This window comes from Balaenoptera physalus (assembly GCF_965194825.1).
Source record: "Balaenoptera physalus genome assembly, chromosome: 2".
NCBI classification, from domain to species: domain Eukaryota; kingdom Metazoa; phylum Chordata; class Mammalia; order Artiodactyla; family Balaenopteridae; genus Balaenoptera; species Balaenoptera physalus.
The window spans coordinates 46,017,527-46,045,060 of NC_138883.1; the positions used below are offsets into that span (position 1 = coordinate 46,017,527).

Genomic DNA, 27,534 nt, shown 5'->3' on the forward strand with positions numbered 1-27,534 from the left:
CTATATATTGGAGTCTGTTTCTATTTTGTTATATTCATTTGTTTGTTTGATTTTTTAGATTCCACATAAAAGTGATAACATACAGTATTTGTCTTTCTCTGTCTGACTTATTTCAGTAAGCATAATATCCTCCAAGTCCATCCATGTTGTTGCAAATGGCAAAATTTCATTCTTTTTTTGACTGAGTAGTATTCCTATATATATATATATATAGGAGTATATATTCCTATATATATATGTGATATATATATATATCACATCTTTATCCATTCATCTACTGATGTACATTTAGGTTGCTTCCATATCTTGGCTATTGATAATCATCATCATCATCCTGCTATGAACATGGGGTGCATGAATCTTTTTGAACTAGTGTTTTTATTTTCTTTGGATGTATACCCAGGAATGGAATTGCTAGATTATATGGTAGCTCTATTTTTAGTTTTTTGAGGAACCTCCATATTGTTTTCCATAGTGTCTGCACCAATTTACATTCCCACCAACAGTGTACAATGGTTCCCTTTTCTCTACATCCTCGCCAACATTTGTTATTTGTGTTCTTTTTGATGATAGCCATTCTGACAGGTTTGAAATAATATCTCATTGTGTTTTTTTTTCAAGCAAACTTTTTATTTGAGTGTAACATACATAAAGAAATGTACACAAATCATGGGTGTCAAAAAGTAAGTACACCTATGTAGTTCGCTCACAGATAAAGAAATAAAACATGACTAGCACCCAGAAATACCTCTCAGGGTCCTGCCCCAGTCACTGGGATCTCCCAAGGGGATCTCATTGTGGTTTTGATTTGCTTTTCCCTGATGATTAGTGATGTTGAGTATCTTTTCATGTGCTTGTCGGCCATATGTATGTTTTCTTTGGAAAAATGTCTATTCAGGTCTTCTGCCCATTTTTTAATTGGGTTGTTTGGTTTTTTGATATTGAGTTGTATGAGTTGTTTATATGTTTTGGATATTAACCCCTTATTGGTCATATCATTTGCAAATATTGCTCCCATTTGGTAGGTTGTCTTTTTGTTTTGTCGATGGTTTCCTTTACTGTTCAAAAGCTTTTGGGTTTGATTAGCTCCCATTTGTTTATTTTTTCTTTTGTTTCCTTTGTCTTAGGAGACAGGCCCCCAAAATATTACTATGACTTATGTCAAAGATTGTTTAACCTATGTTTTCTCCTAGGAGTTTTTTGGTTTCTGGTCTTCCACATAGACCTTTAATCAATTTTGAGTTTATTTTTGTATGTGGTATTAGAGAATGTTCTAATTTCATTCTTTCACACGTAGCTGTCCAGTTTTCCCAGCACTACTTATTGAAGAGACTGTCTTTTCTCCATTGTATATTCTTGCCTCTTTTGTTGTTGGCCATACGTGTGTGGGTTTATTTCTGTTCAGTTGATCTATGTATCTGTTTTGTGTCAGTACTGTACTGTTTTGTTTACTGTATCTTTGTAATATCGTCTGAAGTCAGGGAGTATGAATACCTCTAGCTCTGTTCTTCTTTCTCAAGATAGCTTTGGTGAGTGAACGCATTTTAATATTAAAGATAAGCTGGTACAAAACTAGAATTTTATTTTCTTTCTGTTAAGAGGACAGAGTTTTCTTAGAATATTGATCTCCTTTTGATAACAGATTATAAAGTTTTTTTACCTTTTAAGTAATCTGTTGTAACTTTCTTTATTTGCCTTTGAAATCTTTTATTGTCACTTTGATTACATGAATAAATATTGTTTCACAGTGACCTATGATCCTATTTGACCAAGTGTTTAAACAAATTTTGATATCTTTTATTTTTAAATTTTTATTTATTTTATTTATTTATCTTTGGCTGCGTTGGGTCTTCGTTGCTGCGCACGGGCTTTCTCTAGTTGTGTCGACAGGCTTCTCATTGCGGTGGCTTCTCTTGTTTTGGAGCACGGGCTCTAGGCATGCAGGCTTCAGTAGTTGTGGTGCATGGGCTCAGTAGCTGTGGCTTGTGGGCCCTAGAGCGCAGGCTCAGTAGTTGTAGCACCCGGGCTTATTGCTCTGCAGCATGTGGGATCTTCCTGGACCAGGGCTCGAACCTGTGTCCCCTGCATTGGCAGGCGGATTCTTAACCGCTGCGCCACCAGGGAAGCCCAAATTTTGATATCTTTGACAAACTTTCTGCAATCAAATTCTAAATGAAGTCCTTTTGACCTCTAGCTAACTTTGGGATGTTTCAGAGGGCCCTGAAACATCTCAAAAGAGCAATGTTAAATTAATTAGTTTTATTTGGTATGTTAAATTACATGGGAAGCATTGTCAAAGGGTGTTGGTAAACCTTCTTAGGTTATATTGTGTGGATAAACGTTATTAATATAAATGATCTAGAAATTATATGAAATTTCTAAAATTCAGATATGTCCTGATATAATATTACCCATCACAATTCTAGTTATTATCTTAAAATATTGTATATTGCAGAAATAACCAAATTTCTTTGTCAACTGCATTGCGATTAGATCTTTAACCATGACATTTTTGTTATTTATAAACAGTTATTGTTTTACTCTGATGCTTTTGCAAAAAAGCTTCATCTTCAAGAAGATTCATAGAATGGACTTTTTGACATATATAGTTTTCTGATAACTTTCAGATCATACCACTGAATTGGGCAAGAAATTACAGAACACTAATGAAAAACTTGATGGCTCCATAAAACTGCTAAAAGAAGACCAAGATCAACAAGAATTAATCACATGGGACTGAATAAACTGATGAATATGATTATAATTTTTATGAATCTTTGTCTGAAATACTAAATTTTTGTTTTCCAGATATAAAGAAACATTTCCTTTTATACTATGACTTACAGCAATTTAGTAAATTATGCATTTGTAAACAGAATTGAAACATTTATCCCTACCTGATTCCTCCAGAATTTGGAAACTCTTCGTGAATATTCTTATTCTCATGGCAATATAGTTATTTACATAAGTTCATTAAGAATCTATCTTCTTTATTATAATAGGACACATTTGGGAACATTGGTTATATTACCAAGGCTTTGACTAGAATGTCATATTTGAGAAAGACATGCATAGACTCAGATATGACTGGATGGCTTTAAGGAACTACGGTTGACTTTATGAAGCCATAAAGCCCCTTGGAAAAAGAGCCTGGTACCTTGATTACAGGGTTCCCAGCAGCCTTACCAGGTGAGTAAGGGAGGCCACTTCCCAGCAGATGCAGGAACCTCAGGATCTTTGGGGGACCTTAAGAAGAGAGGAATTCACCCAAATCTATAGGTATTACAGACAAGTCTGATGGCATGTTCTTGGTATGGTCTCCTGGTCTCGAGAGGCATGTAAAAGTTCAATCTGGGGATTCCTTATGAAACGTGCACGCAAAGCAGATTCAAAAGAACCTCTATGGTCAATTGCTTTTCTTGCTGGACTTATGTAAATAAGCAGGCCAAGTTTAATGAGACTAAACTTATTTTGCAAACAAATTTGTCTTAATTTGGCTATCTTTGGTAGAACTGAGGGTGATTTTAGAGAGAAAAAATTGTGTTTCAGCAGAAACTATAATAGACACTTGTGGATATTAGATTCTAGTTGTTAATCATCTTTGAGGTTTTCTTTTTCTGTAAACTGGACTGGATTCTAAATTCTTCTAGTTTCCTCAAAAATTTAACTACAACTCTCCGAAGTAACATTTCCAATTTTTCTCCCACTTTTGACTTGGAATCATTGAGAACTAAAGCTGCCCTTTTCCTGAAGCCCTCTGAAGCTGAACAACTTGATATAAATGTAATAGAGATTACCACAATAGCCCATGCTTACACAATCTTCATGCTTGTTGCTGTGTAAGCCACTCAGAAAGTTTACCTGAACACCTGATGACATCATCAGAGACATTTAATTTTTAATTTTTATTTTAAATTTATTATTTATTCTATTTATTTTTGGCTGCGTCGGGTCTTAGTTGCAGCATGCGGGATCTTCGTTGTGGTGCGTGGGCTTCTCTCTAGTTGTGGTGTGTGGGTTTTCTCTCTCTAGTTGTGGCGCCTGGGCTCCAGGGCATGTGGGCTCTGTAGTTTGCGACACACAGGCTCTAGTTGAGGCGCGCGAGCTCGGTAGTTGCGGCGCATGGGCTTAGTTGCCCTGCGGCACGTGGGATCTTTGTTCCCTGACCAGGGATCGAACCCGCGTCCCCTGCATTGTAAGGCGGATTCTTTACCACTGACCACCAGGGAAGTCCCCAGAGACATTTTAAATTGCAAAATGCTTCAGCTCTGACATCTAGAATTCTTCTCAACTGACTGCCCCCAGGTTCAGAAACTGGTTTATAATTTGCTCCAATCATTAACCTTTGTTTTTCTTTTGTCTCCACAGAAATGCCTCTTATTAAATACCTGATTGCTTGCACTTTATAGGCCTAATTTTGAAAGCCCACCTATATCACTGCCTCCTGAAATGAATTTAACTGGACTGCCCTAGTGTCAAGACTAAGAGACTGGTTTAATGAGATGGAACAATCTATCAATTCAGCTTCTGATCAGAAGACCAGAACCAGTGCCTTTCAGAGGCTCTTCCCAAAGAATCCCTGTCCTTTCAATTCCTGCAAAGACTGGATTAGACTGGTGCTTGGCTGTGGCCTTCTCCCTTACCTCGAGCAAGTGTGGTGAAGGGACCTGGGGTAAGGGTTGAGTTTCTCTGCTTTCTGGTCATTTGGTTATTTCTGTCTCATCCTTGTTCAGATGGATACCATTCTCCAGCCTGGCTACCAAAGGGCCTGTTCTCGTTCATGGTTTGAATCTATTTAAGTTTGGTGATTATGTTAGGGGAAACACTGACTGAAACCGCCTGCCCTGGCCAAATGGTTACTATAGTAACCATTTGCATGAGTTATCTTACAACAGGAGGTCCTGGTAAGGAACGCGGAACTGACAAGCTACCACCAACCAGAAGAATTCGGGAGAGGTCAAAAGGAGAGAGAAGACACCAGCCCAAATGTCCTACCAACCTCCCAGGACCCTTCTCGCTGGAATCCATCTTGGCTGAGCGGTTGTGCGCCACCAGGGAAGACCCTGAGTCAGAATGATTGGCCAGAGACAACCCAGAAACTAACCCCATCACCATAAAACCCGAGACTGTGAGCCACGTGGCAGAGCAGTCCTCCTGGGTTCCCTTACCCTCTTCCTCTACTCCCAGGCGCCCCTTCCCAATAAAGTCTCTTGCTTTGTCAGCACATGTGTCTCCTCGGACAATTCACTACCGAGTGTTAGACAAGAGCCCACTCTCGGGCCCTGGAAGGGGTCTCCCTTCCTGCAACAATTATAACATACAAGGCTGGGAACATTTTTGAAATTCCCTCCAAGTTTTTGGTTGTATGGGGTGGATCCCGGAGCTTTTAAAACATCCTGAGAAACAGGGACAATCCTGACAGCCAGATAGTATTTGAATGATTGAAGCTTGCAATATACAGTTTAAACACATGCTCCTATCATGTTAACATTCTGGAAAGTCTCACTGATCTTTCAGCTATATCTTTTAAACTATATCTCCCAAATGCATTCACAAGTTTTACAACTGTCTGCTTCTATATTATTCTATGTAGATTTCAATAAGAAAAAATATGTATATGTATATATATATATACACATACACACACACATATATATATAATCTCAGCAGTTTGGAAATGTTTCATTTTTTAAAATAATAATTAATATTATGTATATGATAAAAGTGAGAAGAGCAGACTTTGGCGGGTATGAAAGAAGCCAAAAGAAGAAAGAAACAGGTCAAGCAAAACTAGGGAGTTAAGAGAAGGAAAATGAGGTGATCTTGGAGAGGAAATTTTCCACAATTTTCCTTTTATTTTATTTATTTAGTTAGTTATTTTTGGCTTTGTTGGGTCTTCGTTGCTGCGCATGGGCTTTCTATAGTTGCGGCGAGCAGGGGCTACTCTTCGTTGCAGTGCGCGGGCTTCTCATTGTGGTGGCTTCTCTTATTGCAGAGCACAGGCTCTAGGCGTGTGGGCTTCAGTAGTTGTGGCGCATGGGCTCAGTAGTTATGGCGCACGGGCTTAATTGCTCCGCAGCATGTGGGATCTTCCCAGACCAGGGATCGAACCCGTGTCCCCTGCATTGGCAGGCAGATTCTTAACCACTGCACCACCAGGGAAGTCCCAGTTTCCACAATTTTCCTTTTAGATTCTCCACAACTTTGCAAATACACAGACCCACCTGATGCTATTTCCCAAGACCTAGGATTCACTACTCTTGCTAGGATATCCCTTTGTCCAATTCCATTGAAGTGTCTCTCATCTCCCCTATACCTCGCAGTACATGGAAGCCAAAGACAGATCTATTCAGAGGCTGAAGGTCAGGGGTACTTCTTGTACATTGGAAACTGAGGGGGGACTGAGGCTTACCTGCTCAAAAATACCTCCTTACCAGCCTAAAATTTTAACATTTTTGTCTCTAGGTTTCATCAAGAAAATGTAAGACTGATACATGAATAGGACTGCACATTAACTCAGAATTTTTTCTGGGACGTGATGGGTATGTCATATTTCTTATCACATTTCTGAGATTTAGAAAGCAACTTGTGCTATGCAGATGGAGTGTGGAGAAATTGTTAGGGCTTTGGATTGTTAAATTAATTAAACAAGGAGGTCATTAGACTGAGGAGGCTTTAATGCCTTAGTAGCCTAAGTAAGAAAACCAAATCCTAAACCTGTAAATGCCTCAAGGTTAAGAAAGCAAAACCTAAGGACAACCAATCACAAACAGCCAGCTAATCTTTCCCAAATAAGGCAGCTGCTTAAGCTATAACCAATCAAATAAATTCCTTGCTTTGCTTCTGTGACTTCTCTATAAAAGTCTTTTCGCTGGCTCCTTTCTGTGGCGCACCCAAACCACTTCTGATTTAGCACTGCCCAACTGGAATTGATTTTTGCTTAAATAAACTTAAAATTTTAATATGCCTCAGTTTATCTTTTAACACGATAAACTCAATCTATACATTTTTGGTTAGGAGTTTCCTTCGTGGACCACGCTTTTCCATGAATAGTAAATGACACAGGACTTCAACAAATAGGTAAAAATTGGGTGAGTAAGTTTTGGAATTTTTGAGATAATATATGTAGTAGAGGTAGGACTTCCCTGGTGGTCCAGTGGGTAAGAATCTGTGCTCCCAATGCAGGGGGCCTGGGTTCAATCCCTGGTTGGGGAACTAGATCCCACACGTATGCCGCAACTAAGAAGCCCGCATGCCACAATGAAGATCCTGTGTGCCGGAACTAAGACCGGTGCAGCCTAAATAAAGAAATATTTAAACAAAAAAATTTTTTAAAAATATATGTAGTAGAGGAAAAATATCAGTTTGAGTTAATACAATATTCTTATTTATTTATTTTTTTGGTTGGAGTATATAGTTGATTTACAATCGGAATTCTTTTTAGGGAGGAAAATTACCTACAATAAGCAAAATATCTTTGGGGAGTAGAAAGTACATGTTCATCAGTGCTGAGCTAGGCTGAGGTCTGGAGTGGTAGATTAACTAATTCACAGAATAAACGGACAGGAACGAGATGGTTGAGGTGGTAGGCAAACAAAGCTAACCTTGAGAAGAGGGGAAGTGGTAGGAGAGGGATCCAACATCTGGAGGGAGATGTGAGCCCTAGTTGGACTGAAGAGGAATATGGCCAAAGGTTGTCTGCTATTATCTACAATGATGTCTGCATATTTTGTACTATGTCAGAAAATTCTTACTCAATAGTAGTTGTGGGTATATGACTGTTAATACACTAAAGTTATCACTAAAAATTTGACTTGTTACTTATAACCGTTGTGTTTAGGTTTAACTTCATACAACCCAAACCCCTAAATAGCAATTGTTATAAATACACAGAAGATTAGTTTCCTCTCTTGTAAAAGTTCTGAGGTAGGCAGTTCAGGAGTCTGCGGTTGCTCCACAATTATCAGGGACCAGATTCCTTATATCTTTCTGATCTGCCACCATTAGTGCACTCATTTTCAAAGATGCCTCATGGTCCAAGATGTCTGCGGGAGTGCTAGTCATCACCTCTGAATTCCAACAAAACAAAGAGGAAATGGCAAAAGGGCTTGCCCAGCTGTCTGTCCCCGCCTTTTTTTTTATAGACAGCCAATATTTTATTTTAAAAGATATATTTCTATTCACTTACTAATCAGTCTCCTTGGATTTGACTATTTTTTTTATTTTAATTTTTTTTTAACATATTTATTGGAGTATAATTGCTTTACAGTGGTGTGTTAGTTTCTGCTTTATAACAAAGTGAATCAGCTAAACATATACATATATCCCCATATCTCCACCCTCTTGCGTCTCCCTCCCACCCTCCCTATCCTACCCCTCTAGGTGGTCACAAAGCACCAAGCTGATCTCCCTGTGCTATGTGGCTGCTTCCCACTAGCTATCTATTTCACATTTGGTAGTGTATATATGTCCATGACACTCTCTCACTTCATCCCAGCTTACCCTTCCCCCTCCCCAGGTCCTCAAGTCCATTCTCTACGTCTGCTTCTTTATTCCTGTCCTGCCCCTAGGTTCTTCAGAACCATTTTTTCTTTTTCTTTTTTTTTTTTTTTAGATTCCATATATATATGTTACCATATGGTATTTGTTTTTCTATTTCTGACTTACTTCACTCTGTATGACAGACTCTAGGTCCATCCACCTCACTACAAATAACTCAATTTCGTTTCTTTTTATGGCTGAGTAATATTCCATCATATGTATGTGTCACATCTTCTTTATCCATTCATCTGTCGATGGACACTTAGGTTGCTTCCATGTCCTGGCTATTGTAAATAGACCTGCAATGAACATTGTGGTACATGACTCTTTTTGAATTATGGTTTTCTCAGGGTATATGCCCAGTAGTGGGATTGCTGGGTCATATGGTAGTTCTATTTTTAGTTTTTTAAGGAACCTCCATACTGTTCTCCATAGTGGCTGTATCAGTTTACATTCCCACCAACAGTGCAAGAGGGTTCCCTTTTCTCCACACCCTCTCCAGCATTTATTGTTTGTAGATTTTTTGATGATGGCCATTCTGACTGGTGTGAGGTGATACCTTATCGTAGTTTGATTTGCACTTCTGTAATGATTAGTGATGTTGAGCGTCGTTTCATGTGTTTGTTGGCAATCTGTATATCTTCTTTGGAGAAATGTCTATTTAGGTCTTCTGCCCGTTTTTGGATTGGCTTGTTTGTTTTTTTGATATTGAGCTGCATGAACTGCTTGTAAATTTTGGAGATTAATCCTTTGTCAGTTGCTTCATTTGCAAATATTTTCTCCCATTCTGAGGGTTGTCTTTTCGTCTTGTTTATGGTTTCCTTTGCTGTACAAAAGCTTTTAAGTTTCATTAGGTCCCATTTGTTTATTTCTGTTTTTATTTCCATTTCTCTAGGAGGTGGGTCAAAAAGGATCTTGCTGTGATTTATGTCATAGAGTGTTCTGCCTATGTTTTCCTCTAAGAGTTTTATAGTGTCTGGCCTTACATTTAGGTCTTTAATCCATTTTGAGTTTATTTTTGTGTATGGTGTTAGGGAGTGTTCTAATTTCATTCTTTTACATGTAGCTGTCCAGTTTTCCCAGCACCACTTATTGAAGAGGCTATCTTTTCTCCATTGTATATTCTTGCCTCCTTTATCAAAAATAAGGTGACCATATGTGCGTGGGTTTATCTCTGGGCTTTCTATCCTGTTCCATTGATCTATATTTCTGTTTTTGTGCCAGCACCATACTGTCTTTGATTACTGTAGCTTTGTATTATAGTCTGAAGTCAGGGAGCCTGATTCCTCCAGCTCCGTTTTTCTTTCTCAAGATTGCTTTGGCTATTCGGGGTCTTTTTTGTTTCCATACAAATTGTGAAATTTTTTGTTCTAGTTCTGTGAAAAATGCCATTGGTAGTTTGATAGGGATTGCACCGTATCTGTAGATTGCTTTGGGTAGTATAGTCATTTTCACAGTGTTGATTCTTCCAATCCAAGAACATGGTATATCTCTCCATCTCTTTGTATCAACTTTAATTTCTTTCGTCAGTGTCTTATAGTTTTCTGCATACAAGTCTTTTATCTCCTTAGGTAGGTTTATTCCTAGATATTGTATTCTTTTTGTTGCAGTGGTAAATGGGAGTGTTTCCTTAATTTCTCTTTCAGATTTTTCATCATTAGTGTATAGGAATGCAAGAGATTTCTGTGCATTAATTTTGTATCCTGCTACTTTATCAGCTTCATTGATTAGCTCTAGTAGTTTTCTGGTAGCATCTTTAGGATTCTCTATGTATAGTATCATGTCATCTGCAAACAGTGACAGCTTTACTTCTTTTCCAATTTGGATTCCTTTTATTTCTTTTTATTCTCTGATTGTTGTGGCTAAAACTTCTAAAACTATGTTGAATAATAGTTGTGAGAGTGGACATCCTTGTCTTGTTCCTGATCTTAGTGGAAATGGTTTCAGTTTTTCACCCTTGAGAACAACGTTGGCTGTGGGTTTGTCACATATGGCCTTTATCATGTTGAGGTACGTTCCCTCTATGCCTACTTTCTGGAGGGTTTTTATCATAAATCAGTGCTGAATTTTGTCAAAAGCTTTTCTGCATCTATTGAGATGATCATATGGTTTTTCTCCTTCAGTTTGTTAATATGGTTTATCACATTGATTGATTTGCGTATATTGAAGAATCCTTGCATTCCTGGGATAAACCCCACTTGATCATGGTGTATGATCCTTTTAATGTGCTGTTGGATTCTGTTTGCTAGTATTTTGTTGAGGATTTTTGCATCTATGTTCATCAGTGATATTGGCCTGTAGTTTTCTTTCTTTGTGACATCTTTGTCTGGTTTTGGTATCAGGGTGATGGTGGCCTCGTAGAATGAGTTGGGGAGTGTTCCTCCCTCTGCTATATTTTGGAAGAGTTTGAGAAGGATAGGTGTTAGCTCTTCTCTAAATGTTTGATAGAATTCACCTGTGAAGCCATCTGGTCCTGGTGTTTTGTTTGTTGGAAGATTTTTAATCACAGTCTGAATTTCAGTGCTTGTGATTGGTCTATTTATATTTTCTATTTCTTCCTGGTTCAGTCTCGAAAGGTTGTGCTTTTCTAAGAATTTGTCCAATTCTTCCAGGTTGTCCATTTTATTGGCATATAGTTGCTTATAGTAATCTCTCATGATCCTTTATATTTCTGCAGTGTCAGTTGTTATTTCTCTTTTTTCATTTCTAATTCTATTGATTTGAGTCTTCTCCATTTTTTTCTTGATGAGTCTGGCTAATCGTTTGTCAATTTTGTTTATCTTCTCAAAGAACCAGCTTTTCGTTTTATTTATCTTTGCTATTGTTCCCTTCATTTCTTTTTCATTTATTTCTGATCTGATCTTTATGATTTCTTTCCTTCTGCTAACTTTGGGGTTTTTTTTGTTCTTCTTTCTCTAATTGCTTTAGGTGTAAGGTTAGGTTGTTTATTTGAGATGTTTCTTGTTTCTTGAGGTAGGATTGTATTGATATAAACTTCCCTCTTAGAACTGCTTTGGCTGCATCCCATAGGTTTTGGGTCCTCGTGTTCTCATTGTTATTTGTTTCTAGGTATGTTTTGATTTCCTCTTTGATTTCTTCAGTGATCTCTTGGTTATTTAGTAGTGTATTGTTTAGCCTCCATGTGTTTGTATTTTTTTACAGATTTTTTCCTGTAATTGATATCTAGTCTCATAGTGTTGTGGTCAGAAAAGGTACTTGATAAGATTTCAATTTTCTTAAATTTACCAAGGCTTGATTTGTGACCCAAGATATGATCTATCCTGGAGAATGTTCCATGAGCACTTGAGAAGAAAGTGTATTCTGTTGTTTTTGGATGGAATGTCCTATAAATATGAATTAAGTCCATCTTGTTTAATGTATCATTTAAAGCTTGTGTTTCCTTATTTATTTTCATTTTGGATGATCTGTCCATTGGTGAAAGTGGGGTGTTAAAGTCCCCTACTATGATTGTCTTACTGTCAATTTCCCCTTTTATGGCTGTTAGCATTTGCCTTATGTATTGAGGTGCTCCTATCTTGGGTGCATAGTTATTTACAATTGTTATGTCTTCTTGGATTGATCCCTTGATCATTATGTAGTGTCCTTCTTTGTCTCTTGTAATAGTCTTTATTTTAAAGTCTATTTTGTCTGATATGAGAATTGCTACTCCATCTTTCTTTTGATTTCCATTTGCATGGAATATCTTTTTCCATCCCCTCACTTTCAGTCTGTATGTGTCCCTAGGTCTGAAGTGGGTCTCTTGTAGACAGCATATATATGGGTCTTGTTTTTGTATCCATTCAGCCAGTCTGTGTCTTTTGGTTGGAGCATTTAATCCATTTACATTTAAGATAGTTATTGATATGTATGTTCCTATTACCATTTTCTTAATTGTTTTGGGTTTGTTATTAGGTCTTTTCCTTCTCTTGTGTTTCCTGCCTAGAGAAGTTCTTTTAGCATTTGTTATAAAGCTGGTTTGGTGGTGCTGAATTCTCTCAGCTTTTGCTTGTCTGTAAAGGTTTTAATTTCTCTGCTGAATCTGAATGAGATCCTTGCTGGGTAGAGTAACCTTGGTTGTAGGTTTTTCCCTTTCATCACTTTAAATATGTCCTGCCACTCCCTTCTGGATTGCAGAGTTTCTGCTGAGAGATCAGGTGTTAACCTTATGGGGATTCCCTTGTATGTTATTTGTTGTTTTGCCCTTGCCACTTTTAATACTTTTTCTTTGTATTTAATTTTTGATAGTTTGATTAATATGTGTCTTGGCGTATTTCTCCTTGGATTTATCCTGTATGGGACTCTCTGTGCTTCCTGGACTTGATTATTCCCTTTCCCATATTAGGGAAGTTTTCAACTATAATCTCTTCAAATATTTTCTCAGTCCCTTTCTTCTTCTCTTCTTCTTCTGGGACCTCTATAATTCGAATGCTGGTGTGTTTATGTTGTCCCCGTAGTCTCTACGACTGTCCTTAATTCTCTTCATTCCTTTTTTTCTTTATTCTGCTCTGCGGTAGTTATTCCCACTATTTTATCTTCCAGGTCACTTATCTGTTCTTCTGCCTCAATTATTCTGCATTGATTCCTTCTAGAGAATTTTTAATTTCATTTATTGTGTTGCTCATCATTGTTTGCTTGCTCTTTAGTTCTTCTAGGTCCTTGTTAAACGTTTCTTGTATTTTCTCCATTCTATTTCCAAGATTTTGGATCATCTTTACTATCATTACTCTGAATTCTTTTTCAGGTAGACTGCCTATTTCCTCTTCATTTGTTTGGTCTGGTGGGTTTTTGCCTTGCTCCTTCATCTGCTGTGTGTTTCTCTGTCTTCTCATTTTGCTTAACCTACTGTGTTTGGGGTCTCCTTTTTGCAGGCTGAAGGTTTGTAGTTCCCGTTGTTTTTGGTGCCTGTTCCCAGTGGCTAAGGTTGGTTCAGTGGGTTGTGTAGGCTTCCTGGTGGAGGGGACTGGTGCCTGTGTTCTGGTGGATGAGGCTGAATCTTGTCTTTCTGGTGGGCAGGACCGCGTACTGGTGGTGTGTTTTGGGGTGTCTGTGACCTTATTATGATTTTAGGCAGCCTGTCTGCTAATGGGTGGGGTTGTGTTCCTGTCTTACTAGTTGTTTGGCATAGGGTGTCCACTACTCTAGCTTGCTGGTCGTTGAGTGGAGCTGGGTCTTAGTGTTGAGATGGAGATCTCTAGGAGAGCTTTTGGCATTTGACATTACATGGAGTTGGGAGGTCTCTGGTGGACCAATGTCCTGAACTCGGCTCTCCCACCTCAGAGGCACAGGCCTGATACCCAGCTGGAGCACCAAGACCTTGTCAGCCACAGGGCTGCTAGTGTTGGAGGGTCTCCTGCAGAGGCAGGTGCTGGCTGTAGCTCACCATGGGGACAAGGACACTCTGTCTGTCCCTTTTAATCAGTCTTCCCACCCATCCAACAACTTCTGTTTGCATTTCTTTAGCCAGAACTACTAGAACTTGTTTCTGTGTGGGAGAAAGATTCAGATAATAATTTCATAAAAGATAAGAAATCATGAATAATGAGCATCCTTTTCCTGGATTTATTTTATACTGATCTTTTGTTCAGATTAAAGCTCCATTAAAATGGAAGGTTTAAGTGGTAAGAGGCAACTACTCAGCAACTTCCCTGCTTGATGACTATCTAATCATTTTTAAGATGCACATCAAATGTCCCCTTCTCTATGAAGCCCTTTCCTAAATCACTCAGTACATTAAATTACTTCTTCTGCATTCCCAAAATATTTCACACTTACCTCTTCAACTGAATGTACTATACTGTATTATAATTAGATTTATACATCTGTCTCCTTTAGTAGATGGAAACTTTCTGATCCAACTACTCATTGTTGTACTTCTCCAACACCTAACATTATACTTGACACATAGTGGACAACAAATGACACATGAGAATGAAAGTAAGAAGGAAAGTAGAAAGGTAGCGGTAGATAAAAACTGAGAAGCTCTGAGAAAAGAAATAGGATAACATATTTTAAGTGTAACAGTGTGACCAACTATCCCGGTCTGATCAGGAATCAGGGGTTTTAAAATTTAATTTTATTTTATTTTTATATAGCATGTTCTTACTAGCTATCTATTTTATACATATCAGTGTATACATGTCAATCCCAACCTCCCAATTCATCCCACCACCACCGCCCCCCCAACAAATTTCTATTAAATAGTTTCCATATGCCGGGTACCATGCAGGGTATTTGGAATTATTCCTCTCATTTATATGCCTTAAGTAGAATGCACTCTATAATGTAAAATGCAAAGAAAATATAAAGGATCATTCTTCTTACCCAATAAGAGGTCTAGGGGTGGCAGAGCTGGTCTAGAATGACTTGGCAATACTATCAATGAACAAGGTCCCATCTCTCTTCCTCTTCTGCTATGAGAGTGATGACTGAAGTACTGCAAGAAAGGTATAGCAGAGAACAGTTTGACCAAATGCTTTACCTTGCTGAAACAGGGACCACTTGCCTTCCAGGCTCCAGTAGGTGGATCTTTAAAGCCCTCTGTCAAACACTTAGTTTCCCATTTTACTTGTAGCATTCCACTACAGGTTAGGAACTGTGTTTGGCTTCTAATGACAGGGACTCAAACACCAGTGGCTCAGTAAATTGTTTCACTTTTCTCAAGTAATGGCAAGCTGGGGTGAGGTGATCCAGGGCTGGAACAGAGGTTCTGCTGTGTCAGTGGGGACTCAGGATCTTCCTATCTTTCTGCTCAGTTATCCTGAGCATGTGCTTGTGGCACAAGATGGCTAATCCACTTCTGCATGACCTCTGCATTCCTAGCAAGAGAAAGAATGTGAAGGGCAGGAGGCACGTATAGGCTGAGCACCTATCTTCACCCTTTCAAAGGCCTTTCCCAGAAGTGCCATCTAGCAACGGATAACTCATTGGACAGAATATGTGATCATTGCAGCTCCAGGAAACTTGGAAAATTTGTGTTTTTAGCCAAGTCCAGGCACACTGCCTCTCTGAACTAAGTTGGAGATATTTCAGTAAAAAAAGAAGGGGAGAAAGAATATTGGGTAGGCATCTAGCAGTGACTTCCAGAAACCAATGGTCCACCCAGTATTGGGCTTCATCTCACTATATGAAGATGCATGACTGGCTTCTAAGATTTGATCCTGCAAAGGACCAACCATGGTCTTGAAAACATCAGATCAATACAGATTCGCATATATCTTCCCAGACATCTCTTCTGGTAATAAAGATGTTTTCAATTTATATAGGATTCTTTCTCTGGTTATTTAACAAGTTAGTGGGATTTAAAAATGTATTAAAATTGCTTCAGATCCATCACTGTCATGAATGATGTTAGGAAATATTTGCCAGAAGCCAAACATTTGAACAGCTTTAAGCATGGCATCAGAAAAACTACAATTACATTCAGGAAAGAACTGCTTGACGTGTGACATTAAAATGCAGTTCCCCAGGCAACTGAGAGGGAGATACATTCAATAACTCAGAGCTTCCAAGAATTGCTAAGATCATCCAGAATTTGCAACACCATTTATTTATTTTTCATTGACAGTTAAATTACCACTTGAAAGCATCTGCTGACTAGAAAACAAATCCTCTACTCTGGATAAACTAGGCATCCTCCAGAAATAACTCCCACACTAATTGATAGAGGGGATCAGGGAGAAGGCATGAGCAGTGGAAATATGTGGCTGGATGTATAGCCTTGCCATCAGACACGGCTGTGTTGGAGATGGCACTCTTTGCAGATAAATGTTGGTCAGTGTTCAGATCATCTTTGTTTCAGATGACAGAGCACCAGCCCAGTGTTCTCATCATACATGAGTCTGACAACCTTTTACTGAACTGTGCCATTTCACAATTCCTGGTTGGGAACTCAACAAATAGGTGTTTACTAGGAAACAATATTCAGCAAAATGCATTGTCTAAAGTATAATTCTGTACTTCCATGATCAGGGGTTGCACAGTGTGCTTAAAAAAAAAAAAAAAAACCAAACTCGCAGTATTTATAATACAGTTTTACCTCACTTAACACAATCTATTACTGAAAAGCTTGAAACAAATCATATTCTTATGGATTTACATCATAATTACAGAAATATTTTATTTCAACTTCTGATTAGTTTTCAGTTAATAAGATATAACACTAAGTTTTTTCTGGTATGTACTTAGTTTCCCTTAAGTAAATTAGCAGTTAAATACTCATTTTCCAAGGGATCTTTCTATAATCAGAATATTCTTTTTGTATTTTAAACACTCTTGCCATTAACAATGGCTAACATTTATCACTCAATTGTTCTGTCTCTAGTACTGTTGCTAAATTCTCTACATAGATTATCTCAAACTCCCTCAACAAGCCTATGAAGAATATTCTATTATTAGTATACTCATTTTACAGATGAGGAAACTGAGGCTTAAAGAAATTAGGAAATGTGCCCATGGTCAACAAGCTGATAACCGATGGAGGCAAGGGCACGAACCAAGGGAGAGTGACACCTCAGATTGTTTCTTAACCACTACATGACATAGCCCTTATTTTTTCTAATTTGTGAGCTTACCCAGTTTTACTTTTTTTTAAAAAATAAATAAATTTATTTATTTACTTATTTATTCATTTATTTTTGGCTGCATTGGGTCTTCGTTGCTGTGCCCGGACTTTCTCTAGTTGCGGCGAGCGGGGGCTACTCTTCATTGCAGTGTGCAGGCTTCTCATTGCGGTGGCTTCTCTTGTTGTGGAGCATGGGCTCTAGGCGCGCTGGCTCAGTTGTTGCGGCTTGCGTGCTCTAAAACGTAGGCTCAGTAGTTGTTGCCACGAAGCAACTAACGGGCTTAGTTGCTCCGTGGCATGTGGGATCTTCCCGGACCAGGGATCGAACCCATGTCCCCTGCATTGGCAGGAGGATTCTTAACCACCGTGCCACCAGGGAAATCCCCAGTTTTACTTTTTAAGTAGCAATAAAGCCCCTAGAATTCTTCCAAAAACAATGAAGAAAAAAAAAAAGCACATATGCCTTAGAGGTAACAACATCAAATAACTTGTTGAATGAATGAATGGAAGCTCCTTGAAGGCAGGGAGTTTTTGTTTCTTTTGTTCACTGTTGTACTCCTTTATGCCTTATACAGACCCTGGCATGTAGCAGATGGTCACTGAATATTTGTTGAATGACACCTAATCCTGATGGCATCATGAGGGCACTCTTTCTCCATGGCAGTAGAGCCCCTCTCTGAAATTTAACTCTGCCAGGGTAGATTACAAGCTTAATTTTTGTTAGTCTTTAAAACCACAAATATTTTGCACACTGCAGGTGATAGACCAAAAAGGACAAACACCTGACTCGAACTGACTGAAATCCTGAGTGACTTGGCTCAAAGTGAAAACATTTGGACAATTATATGAAATTTTAAATATCTCCTTCTTGGCTTGGATTCTCAATCTCAATGTTCACATCTGGTTTGGGATCCAGTATAGAATAGGGGAAACTGTCTCCAGGGAGTCTTCTATCTGTGCCTACTGATATGGACAAGGTTAGATGGAATATGGATGGAAAGAGGCTTGTTGTATTGTAACACACCTGTGGGTGGGCAGGTGGTCCTGAACCAGGGCAGTAACTGGAGGAAGGGATCCCAGGACTGAAGCTCCACTCCCAGCCCCCATCATCAAGCAGACTAAAGAATGCTTCACATTCAGCTCTCCCTATGAATTCTCCCTAAGGCACCTCAGGGTGTGACAGCTTGTGTTGCCTGACTTTTTTTATAGCTCATCAGGAAACAGAAGCTTGGATTTTGTCCTCTCTGACCATATTTCCTGTGCTGCAATTAACACGTGGTACACCCAGAGAAGAATCATTGCTAAAACAGCCTTCAGTGTTTTAAATCAGTGGCATTTTCCAGATTGCTGACTGTGGGCATCAGGATCCAATCTTCGGCTGGGGTTCCACATGGCTTCTTCTGTACTTGGGACTTGTTTTTTTTTTTCGGTCGTGCTGCAGCTTGGGGGATCTTAGTTCCCCAACCAGGGGTTGAACCAGCCCAAGCGCCAAGTCCTAACCACTGGACCACCAGGGAATTCCGACGTACTTGGGATTTTAAAGTGATTTATAACTGAACCTACCCAGCAGGATGAGAACCAAATACAGTTTATTGGATCAGTAACTATGAATACCATGCAGTGGCATCCCAATGTGAATTTCTAATTCTTCACTACAAACTGGTTGAAACCCTTTGCCAAATGGCATCCTACCAGAAATGCTATTTTTAATAGAAACACTTAAATTCATTTTATTTGAATTTAATAGAAGAAAAGGGATCTGAAGCAAATCTGAAGGAATCTATTTTGAAAAATCTGTATTAGTAAGGATTCTCCAGAGAAACGAAGCCAATAGGATATAAATATATATATATAAGAGGAGATTTATTATAGGAATTGGCTCACACGGTCATGGTGGATGAGAAGTCCCACAATCTGCCATCTACAAGCTGGAAGGCCAGGAAAGCCAGTGCTGTAATTCAGTCTGAGTCCAAAGGCCTGGGAACAGGGGTGGAGTGAGTGGGCGCTGATGGTGTAAGCCATGATCTGAGTTGGAAAGCCGGGGAACCAGAAGCACTGACTGATGACTGAGGCCCAGGGCAGGAGAAGATGGATCTCTCAGCTCAAGCTGAGAGAGTGAATTTGCTTTTCCCCTGCCTTTTTGTTCTATTTGGGCTCTCAAGGAGTTGGATGATGCCCACTTGCATTGGGGAGGGCAATCTTCTTTACTCAGTTCACTAATTCAAAGGCTAATCTCTTCCGGAAACACCCTCCCAGACATGCCTAGAAATGTTTTACCAGATATTTGGGCATCCCTTAGCGCAGTCAAGTTGACACAAAATTTCTTCACACCCCCACCCCAGTAATATTTCTTTAACAATCTCTCTGAAGTTAAACAAAAAAATTATAAACTCCATGAAGATTTTTTTTTAAATTTTGATTTTTTTACTACTATGTTTCAGTTTAACTAATATTATTGACTTCTTTTTATGAAGGGTGAAGACTGTGCCTATCTCCTTTTCTCCAATTCTTAGTTTTGGTTGGTTGTATTCTTATTCTTATGTTGTCCAGGTTCACACTGTTCATGTTCTTCTGTTTGTAATGATGATTATCAAAGTTATTTAGTATTGGCTTTATACTTTGCACTGTTTTCATATTTAAATATTTTAAATTGGTTTTACACTTAAATGTTTACCATAATTTCTTCACTCTTGAGTTCTTTATTTTGATTATCTCAATTAGCAAGATCTTATGTCAAGTGGTTTTCTCAATAAAAACTTATAGGAGTTGTGCTTTCTGAGTTCATAGATCTTTGAGATGGTGCACCCTTATAACTTGAATGCTTTCTTCACTGAGTATAGCTTACTTTCCTTAAAGCTATAAAGCTGTCTCCTCCAAATTTTTGTTTGTTTGTTTTTTGGCAATGGACGTTGCTGTGGAAAATTTGGAGGGTAGCCTATGTCCTTACTCCCAACCCTTTTCTTTTAGGCAATTTGTTGTTTTGGTTTGGCTTGGTTTTTGCCTGGATGCTTAAAACACTCTATCCTTGAAGCTGTCTTTATCCTTGAATTTTATCTAGCTTGGAGTTAAGTTAAGCTTTCTGTCTCAATGTTTTCTAGAACAGTATGTTCTAGAAAACTATTGGGTTGGCCAAAAAGTTCATTCGGGTTTTTCTGAAACATCTTATGGAAAAACCCGAATGAATTTTTTTTTGCCAATCAAATATATGTATTTTTTGCCAACTGTATTTTTAAGAGAACTAATTTTTTTTATTGAGATATAATTCACACACCATAAAGTTCATCCTTTTCAAGTGTACAGTTCAGTAATTTTTAGTATATTCACAAAATTATGCAATCGTCACCACTATCTAATTCCAAAGAATGTTCATTACCCCCAAAAGAAGCCCCATACACGTTAGTGGTCACTCCCTATTCCCCATTCTGCCCAGGCCATGGCAAACACTAATTTACTTTCTATCTTTATGCATTTGCTTATTCTGAACATTTCATGTAATAGTATCACACAGTACGTGACCATTTGCACCTGACTTTTTTCACTTGGGATAATGTCTTCAAGATTCATCCATGTGGGACTTCCCTGGTGGCACAGTGGTTAAGAATCTGCCTGCCAGTGCAGGGGACACGGGTTCAATCCCTGGTCCAGGAAGATCCCACATGCCGCGGAGCAACTAAGCCCGTGCACCACGACTACTGAACCTGTGCTCTAGAGCCCGTGAGCCACAACTACTGAACCCATGCGCCTAGAGCCCGTGCTCCACAACAAGAGAAGCCACTGCAATGAGAAGCCCGCACACTGCAACGAAGAGTTGCTGCCAGCACACAGCAACAAAGACCCAACTCAGCCAAATAAATAAATAAATACATTTAAAAAAAAGATTTATCCATGTTATAGGCTATGTTAGTATTCAGTACTTCTTTTTTATGGCTGAATAATATGCCAGTGCATGTATATATCACACTTTGTTTATCCATTCATCAGTTGATGAACATTTGGGTTGTTTCCACTTTTTGGATATTATGAATACTGGTGCTATAAGCATTCATGTATAAGTTTTTGTATAGATATATGTTTTTATTACTCTTGGAATTGCTGTAGAATTGCTGGGTTATATGGGAACTCTATGTTTAACCATTTAAGGAACTGCCAGACTGTTTTTAAAGTAGCTGGACTATTTTATATTTCTACCAGAAGTGTATAACGATACTAATTTCTTTTTTTTTTTTAAACTGAAATTTTGTATATTTATTATTTATTTTTGGCTGTGTTGGGTCTTCGTTTCTGTGTGAGGGCTTTCTCTAGTTGTGGCAAGCGGGGGCCACTCTTCATCACGGTGCGCGGGCCTCTCACTATCGCGGCCTCTCTTGTTGCGGAGCACAGGCTCCAGACGCGCAGGCTCAGTAGTTGTGGCTCACGGGCCTAGTTGCTCCGTGGCATGTGGGATCTTCCCAGACCAGGGCTTGAACCCGTGTCCCCTGCATTAGCAGGCAGATTCTCAACCACTGCACCACCAGAGAAGCCCAGGATACTAATTTCTTTAGTTCTCAGAAACACTTGTTATTACCTATCTTTTTGAATATAGCCATCCTAGTGGGTATGAGGTAGTATTCAGTCATACCCTAATTTGCATTTACTTGATGGCTGATGATGTTGAGCATCTTTTCTCATGCTTATTGGCCATGTGTATATCTTCTCTGGAGATACGTCTATCCAAATCCTTTGCCCATTTTAAAATTAGGTTATTGGTCCTTTTATTATTAAGTAGTAAGAGTTCTTATATATTCTAGATACTAGTCCCATATCAGATATATGATTTGCAAATATTTTCTCCCAACCGTGGGTTGTTTTTTTCCTCTCTTGATAGTGTCCTTTGAATCACAACAATTTTTAATTTGGTGAAGTCTAATTTATCTTTTTTTTTTCTTTTGTTGCTTCCACTTTTGGTGTCATTTCTAGTAAATCTAATTGCCTAATCCAAGGTTATGAAGATTAATGCCTATGTTTTCTTCTAAAAGGTTTATAATTTTTGCTCTTAGATTTAGTCTTTGATCTATTTTGAGCTGATTTTTGTTTGTAGCTTGAGACAGAGATCCAACTTAGTTCTTTTTCTTTTATTTAATTTATTAATTTACTTATTTTTGGCTGCGTTGGGACTTCGTTGCTGTGTGCGGGCTTTCTCTAGTTGTGGTGAGTGGGGGCTACTCTTCGTTGTGTTGTGCAGAATCTAGGCCCATGGCTTCAGTAGTTGTGGCATGTGGGCTTCAGTAGTTGTGGCTCGTGGGCTCTAGAGCACAGGCTCAGTAGTTGTGGTGCACAGGCTTAGTTGCTCCGCAGCATGTGCGATCTTCCTGGACCAGGGCTCAAACCTGTGTCCCCTGCATTGGCAGGCGGATTCATAACCACTGTGCCACCAGGGAAGTCCCAACTTATTTCTTTTGCTACATGCAAAAGGATATCCAATTGTCCCAGTACCATTTGTTGAAAAGGCTCTTCTTTACCCCATTGAACTGTCTTGGCACCCTTGTTGAAAATCAGTTGAGATTAGGAACCAAGATGGCAGAGTAGAAGGACGTGCTCTCACTCCCTCTTGCGAGAACACCAGAATCACAACTAGCTGCTGGACAATCATCGACAGGAAGACACTGGAACTCACCAAAAAAGATACCTCACATCCAAAGACAAAGGAGAAGCCACAATGAGACGGTAGGAGGGGCGCAAACACAGTAAAATCAAATCCCATAACTGCTGGGTGGGTGACTCACAGACTGGAGAACACTTATACCACAGAAGTCCACCCACTGGAGTGAAGGTTCTGAGCCCCACGTCAGGTTCCCAATCTGGGGGTCCGGCAACGGGAGGAGGAATTCCTAGAGAATCAGACTTTGAAGGCTAGTGGGATTTGACTGCAGGACTTTGACAGGACTGGGGGAAACAGAGCCTTCACTCTTGGAGGGCACACACAAAGTAGTGTGTGCATCGGGACCCAGGGGAAGGAGCAGTGACCCCACGGGAGACTGAACCAGACCTACCTGTTAGTGTTGGAGGGTCTCCTGCAGAGGCGGGCAGTGGCTGTGGCTCATGGTGGGGACAAGGACCCTGGCAGCAGAAGTTCTGGGAACTTCTTCAATAAAGAAGAAGAATAAAGAATAAAGCCTCCAGGAGCTGCTTGAATCCAACTGGTGAGGCACCCAGCGATGCCAGCCCCTAAGCTCGGGAGCCCCCAGCCAGGCCCCAGCCCTGCCTCCCTGGGCCAGGCTCTGGCCTGAGCACTCATCCTCTGGCTTAGACACCTTCTCCAGGGCTGGCCTACGGGTCTCCTGGGGGGTCTGCCTGCCTAGGCCACCCTCTGGTACTTCCCTTGGCGTGCCTGGGTCAGCTCCCACCTCCAGCATCCACTCTTGGGGCCAGGTGTGGGCCAGTGACCCACCCACCTTGCCTGCCTGCCCAACTCCTGCGTGCTCCCTAGTCTGCCCAGGCCTTGAGTGTCCACATTAAACGGGTGTCCAACACCAAGCGAACAAACGAAACATTTGTGAAGGATTTTCTTCTATTCTGTGAGTTTGTTTTCAGTTGCACTTTTTGATGTTGTGTTTTTTACATGCTACATTGTTATCTTTCTTTGTTTAGTTTTGTTCCATCTGGCCATTGTACAGTATGTTTGCACGGTCACCATGCTGATTCTCTGCCTCCTGTCCATGCCTCATATTATTGAGAGTGACTTCTTTGTGTTTCCTATTACAGTGGAAGCCTGTTTGTTTCCCTCACTCTGCTACAGTTTGGGGCTGGAGGAGGTTGTGTTGTATCTCATTTTCCCTGAGGGATCGTGATGATTAGGACAGAATTCAGCTGTGGTGGCTGGACTCTCCATTAACATCCCCTTTTTAGCATCTGCCCTTTCTTCCGAGGTGGTATTAAAGATCCTCTACCAGGGACAGGTGACTATCTGGGGTATGTCTATTCTTCCCTTGTGAGGTACCTTTGGGCTGTGGATAGTTTTCTCAACTCAGTGAGGTGCCCTCAAGCCTTCCCTTCCGTCTCAGAAAGTCAGCTCAGTGTTCACATTCTCCCATTTTCTCTCTTGTTCCATTCCTCCTCATTCAGAAGAGAAGAAACGTAAGGGCCTCCATTCACTTTGCTTCTCCCTACATTTGGGGGATTTAGTGAGACATCTCAGGATTGCATTGACTCCACAGGCTAGCTTCTGGAAGTTAGGAGTGGAACAAGGACACCTTTCTTGTGTCCACCTTGTTATTATCTATGTCCAATCTTTAAATTATTTTTATTTATTTATTTATATAAATTTATTTATTTATTCATTTATTTAATTTTTGGCTGCATTGGGTCTTTGCTGCTGCACGCCGGTATTCTGTAGTTGTTGAGAGTGGGGGCTACCCCCTTTGTTGCAGTACGCGGGCTTCTCATTGCGGTGGCTTCTGTTGTTGCGCAGCACGGGCTCTAGGCTCACGGGCTTCAGTAGTTGTGGCTCGTGGGCTCAGGAGCACAGGCTCAGTAGTTGTGGCGCACGGGCTTAGTTGCTCCACGGCATGTGGGATCTTCCCGGACCAGGGCTCGAACCCATGTCCCCTGCATTGGCAGGCGGATTCTTAACCACTGCACCACCAAGGAAGCCCTATGTCCAATCTTGATCCAGAATCTCCTCCAAAGTTTGGATTTCAAATAAAGAACCTTCATCATGCACACTTAGAGAAATTTGCTTTTTTCCACTTACCATTGCCAAATGCCTAATGTTAGTTTACCTGTTACCCTTGGCAAGTGACTACATATGTCTGTAGCCCTGCAGTATTTTCAGTCTTTGGTGCTGTGTATCTCACTCATCTGCTTCTCTGTTTTGCTACTGCCCTAGAAATGGGAGAACTTAAAAAAAAAAAATTCCTGGCTTTTTGATAGAAAGCAACTCCCAGGTTGGGTCCAAGGTGAAAATGAGTCCCCTTACTGGGTTAAAAACATGAATGCTGTTGTAATTCCTGGTTGGAATGCTCAGAGTTTCACTGCTGAACCATTTTATGCTAATTAATTCTGTGGGATATATCCCTCCTGTCTTAATTTATTCCCTCTTCTTCTCCCATTTCTACTTATAACCATCCCTGCCAATTACCTACATTTCACTGTTAAACTGTTTGCATAGTGTTCATGATTTTAAAGCTTCCTTGTACTGCCTTTGGGCATTTGGCTGAAATACACTGCCTCCAATTTACAAGTAAATATAGAACAAATCCAGAGACCTTGTACTGGTAACTGGCAATAAAAATGCTAATGCCTTAGTGGCAGTGTTTATAAGACAATGTTAATTTTTAGGGTAAAAATTTCATTAGAAATTGCTTTGGGAAATATATTAGTTAATGTTTACAAGTGTTTTTAAAGGAAGGCAAATGATTGCCACTAAAAAAAAAGAAAATCTCATGGAAAGCATCTCCATTGAATCCCTCTGTTTTAAAAATACTTCATTTGGTATCTTTATTTTCATCTGTTAAATACAAGGCCATCCTTTAATGTTGTCTCCAGCTTGAAATAGTTTGAGACCCAGTGGATAATTCTGACCAGGAAGTATCATTGGACAGTGGGCAGAGCAGTTAGAGGGAAAAAATATTATAGGACCTTAACGATGGGGACGGGGGTGGGGGGGGGGTGGGAACACTGACAATAAATATTAGGAGAGTGACAAAGAGGCTTTCCAAGGGATGTTCATATTTCTTGATCTATGTAATTTGATATTTAATGTATATAGAAATCCAATATCTAGTTTGAAAAACCCCACTTACACCAATAATCCTTCTACTTTAGACTCAAAGTACCTAGGAGGCTAGGTATTTCCCATATTTCTTTCCTTAATGTTTAGAACAGGAATATGCCTGGAGCAGACATCCAATAAATACAAATTACTAATAAAAATAACTGAGCTGCTTTATTAGTATAGAATAATTCCAGGGGCTTCCCTCCTGGTTTGTCTGATCCTAAGCCCTTAAATACGTGTTTATATGTCAGAAAATCAGCATTGGAAACTCTCTGGGGCAAATCATAAAATATTAATTTGATACATGCTTTAAAACTCACCTTTGGTGTTATGAAATAATCCCTCTAGTGAGAAAAAAAAAAAGTCCATTTACAAAATCTTAAACAGTCAAAGCAGATGTCACTGGTTAAGAGTCCAGTTGATCAATAACGTTTCACAATCTCTGTCAGCATCAGGAGAAAGGCACTCAGCATGTCACTCTTAAAACGATCAGCACCAAATTTCCACAATTGCTTTTTCACAAAACGCAAATGGGTTTTTAATGAGAGCCCTAATGTTTCTTCGCTCGCAAACCAATTTCTGCAGGGTCAAAGTTCTGGCCACCACAGATACCGTCCTCCTAGATATAGGGACTCACTTAAGGACCACTTGGTGTAACATTCCTCCTGACAGCAGCTGGAGGCCGGTGCGTTGGACATATTTTTAACTAACAAACGCAGTCGTTTCAATTCATATTATTCTCTTGCCCTAAAAGTATGAGTTGGTTTCCATACCTACATTTTAACCCAGTCTCTTCCCCGGCGAGGCCACCTGTTTGCTCATCTTTCACAGGGCGAGGCGACCAGAACACTTCTGATGCAGTGTACTCTTTGCCCTAAGAGGAGAGGGCTGACGGGGCACCCAGACCTTGCCTCCCCTCGCCGAGGTTCCAGCTCCGGACACCTGCCCCCTTTAGGATTCGGTTCATCTGGCAATAGCCGGAGGGGTCCAACCCAATCCTCCTGCCTGGCGCGGGAGGGACTCGGACAAAGTCCGCGCTACAGTCGCCGGCTTCCAGAGCACCCGGCGGAGAGCAGGGCGAGGGGCGGAGTGAGAGCCATGACGCCAGGAGCCTCGGCCAATGGAAACGCCCCGCGGCGCCGGCCGAGCCGCCAGCCCATAAAAAGGAGGCGCTCCGGCACTTCTCAGTCTCGTCTGTTCCGGGCTCGGAGCGTACCCCTGCCCCGAGGCCTACCTTCTTCAGGTGACTCCGGTCGCAGCCCATTGCCCGCCGGCGAAGTTCAGTTGCAGCCCCTGACGCGTCCGAGGATCCCTCCGGGGCGGCTGCGGCAGGTCCATGGAGAAGGGCCCGGGGCGGGTGCAGGCGAAGCCGCGGGACGCCCGGTGCAGCAATGGGTTCCCCGAGGGGGAGCCGCCGCGGCCCAGGCCCAGCACGCCCACCGAGAAGCCGCCGCGGCCGGAGAGCAAGAGCGTCCAGCCGGCGGACGGCTGGAAGGGCGAGCGGCCCCGCAGCGAGGAGGACAACGAGCTGAACCTCCCCACCCTGGCGGCCGCCTACTCGTCCATCCTGCGCTCGCTGGGCGAGGACCCCCAGCGGCAGGGGCTGCTCAAGACGCCCTGGAGGGCGGCCACGGCCATGCAGTTCTTCACCAAGGGCTACCAGGAGACCATCTCAGGTCAG

At 40.6% G+C, this 27,534-nt stretch overlaps 2 protein-coding genes and 1 long non-coding RNA gene across 4 annotated transcripts in view; 2 read left to right on the forward strand and 1 right to left on the reverse strand.

Moving 5' to 3' along the window:
* WDHD1 (WD repeat and HMG-box DNA binding protein 1) overlaps positions 1 to 4,501 on the forward strand; it is a 90,526-nt gene extending 86,025 nt beyond the window's left edge. The window contains exon 26 of one of the 2 annotated variants that reach the window (XM_082450351.1): positions 4,369 to 4,501. In XM_082450351.1, coding sequence (XP_082306477.1) covers positions 4,369 to 4,392 — 24 coding nt within the window. In that variant the 3' untranslated portion in view covers positions 4,393 to 4,501. The other variant, XM_082450349.1, reaches the window with a different exon arrangement.
* A 2,661-nt stretch (positions 4,502 to 7,162) lies between these two features.
* LOC309655389 lies at positions 7,163 to 27,198 on the reverse strand. Its single transcript, XR_014260802.1, has 3 exons — positions 27,088 to 27,198; positions 14,863 to 14,974; positions 7,163 to 7,298 (listed from the first exon to the last, which is right to left on the reverse strand). It is a non-coding gene; the product is annotated as an uncharacterized lncRNA (long non-coding RNA).
* Positions 23,478 to 27,534, forward strand: part of GCH1 (GTP cyclohydrolase 1) — a 66,816-nt gene continuing 62,759 nt past the window's right edge. Inside the window, exon 1 of the mRNA XM_082450497.1 lies at positions 23,478 to 27,529. Within this exon, the coding sequence (XP_082306623.1) occupies positions 27,190 to 27,529 (340 nt within the window). The 5' untranslated portion in view covers positions 23,478 to 27,189. The remainder of the gene's footprint in view (positions 27,530 to 27,534) is intronic.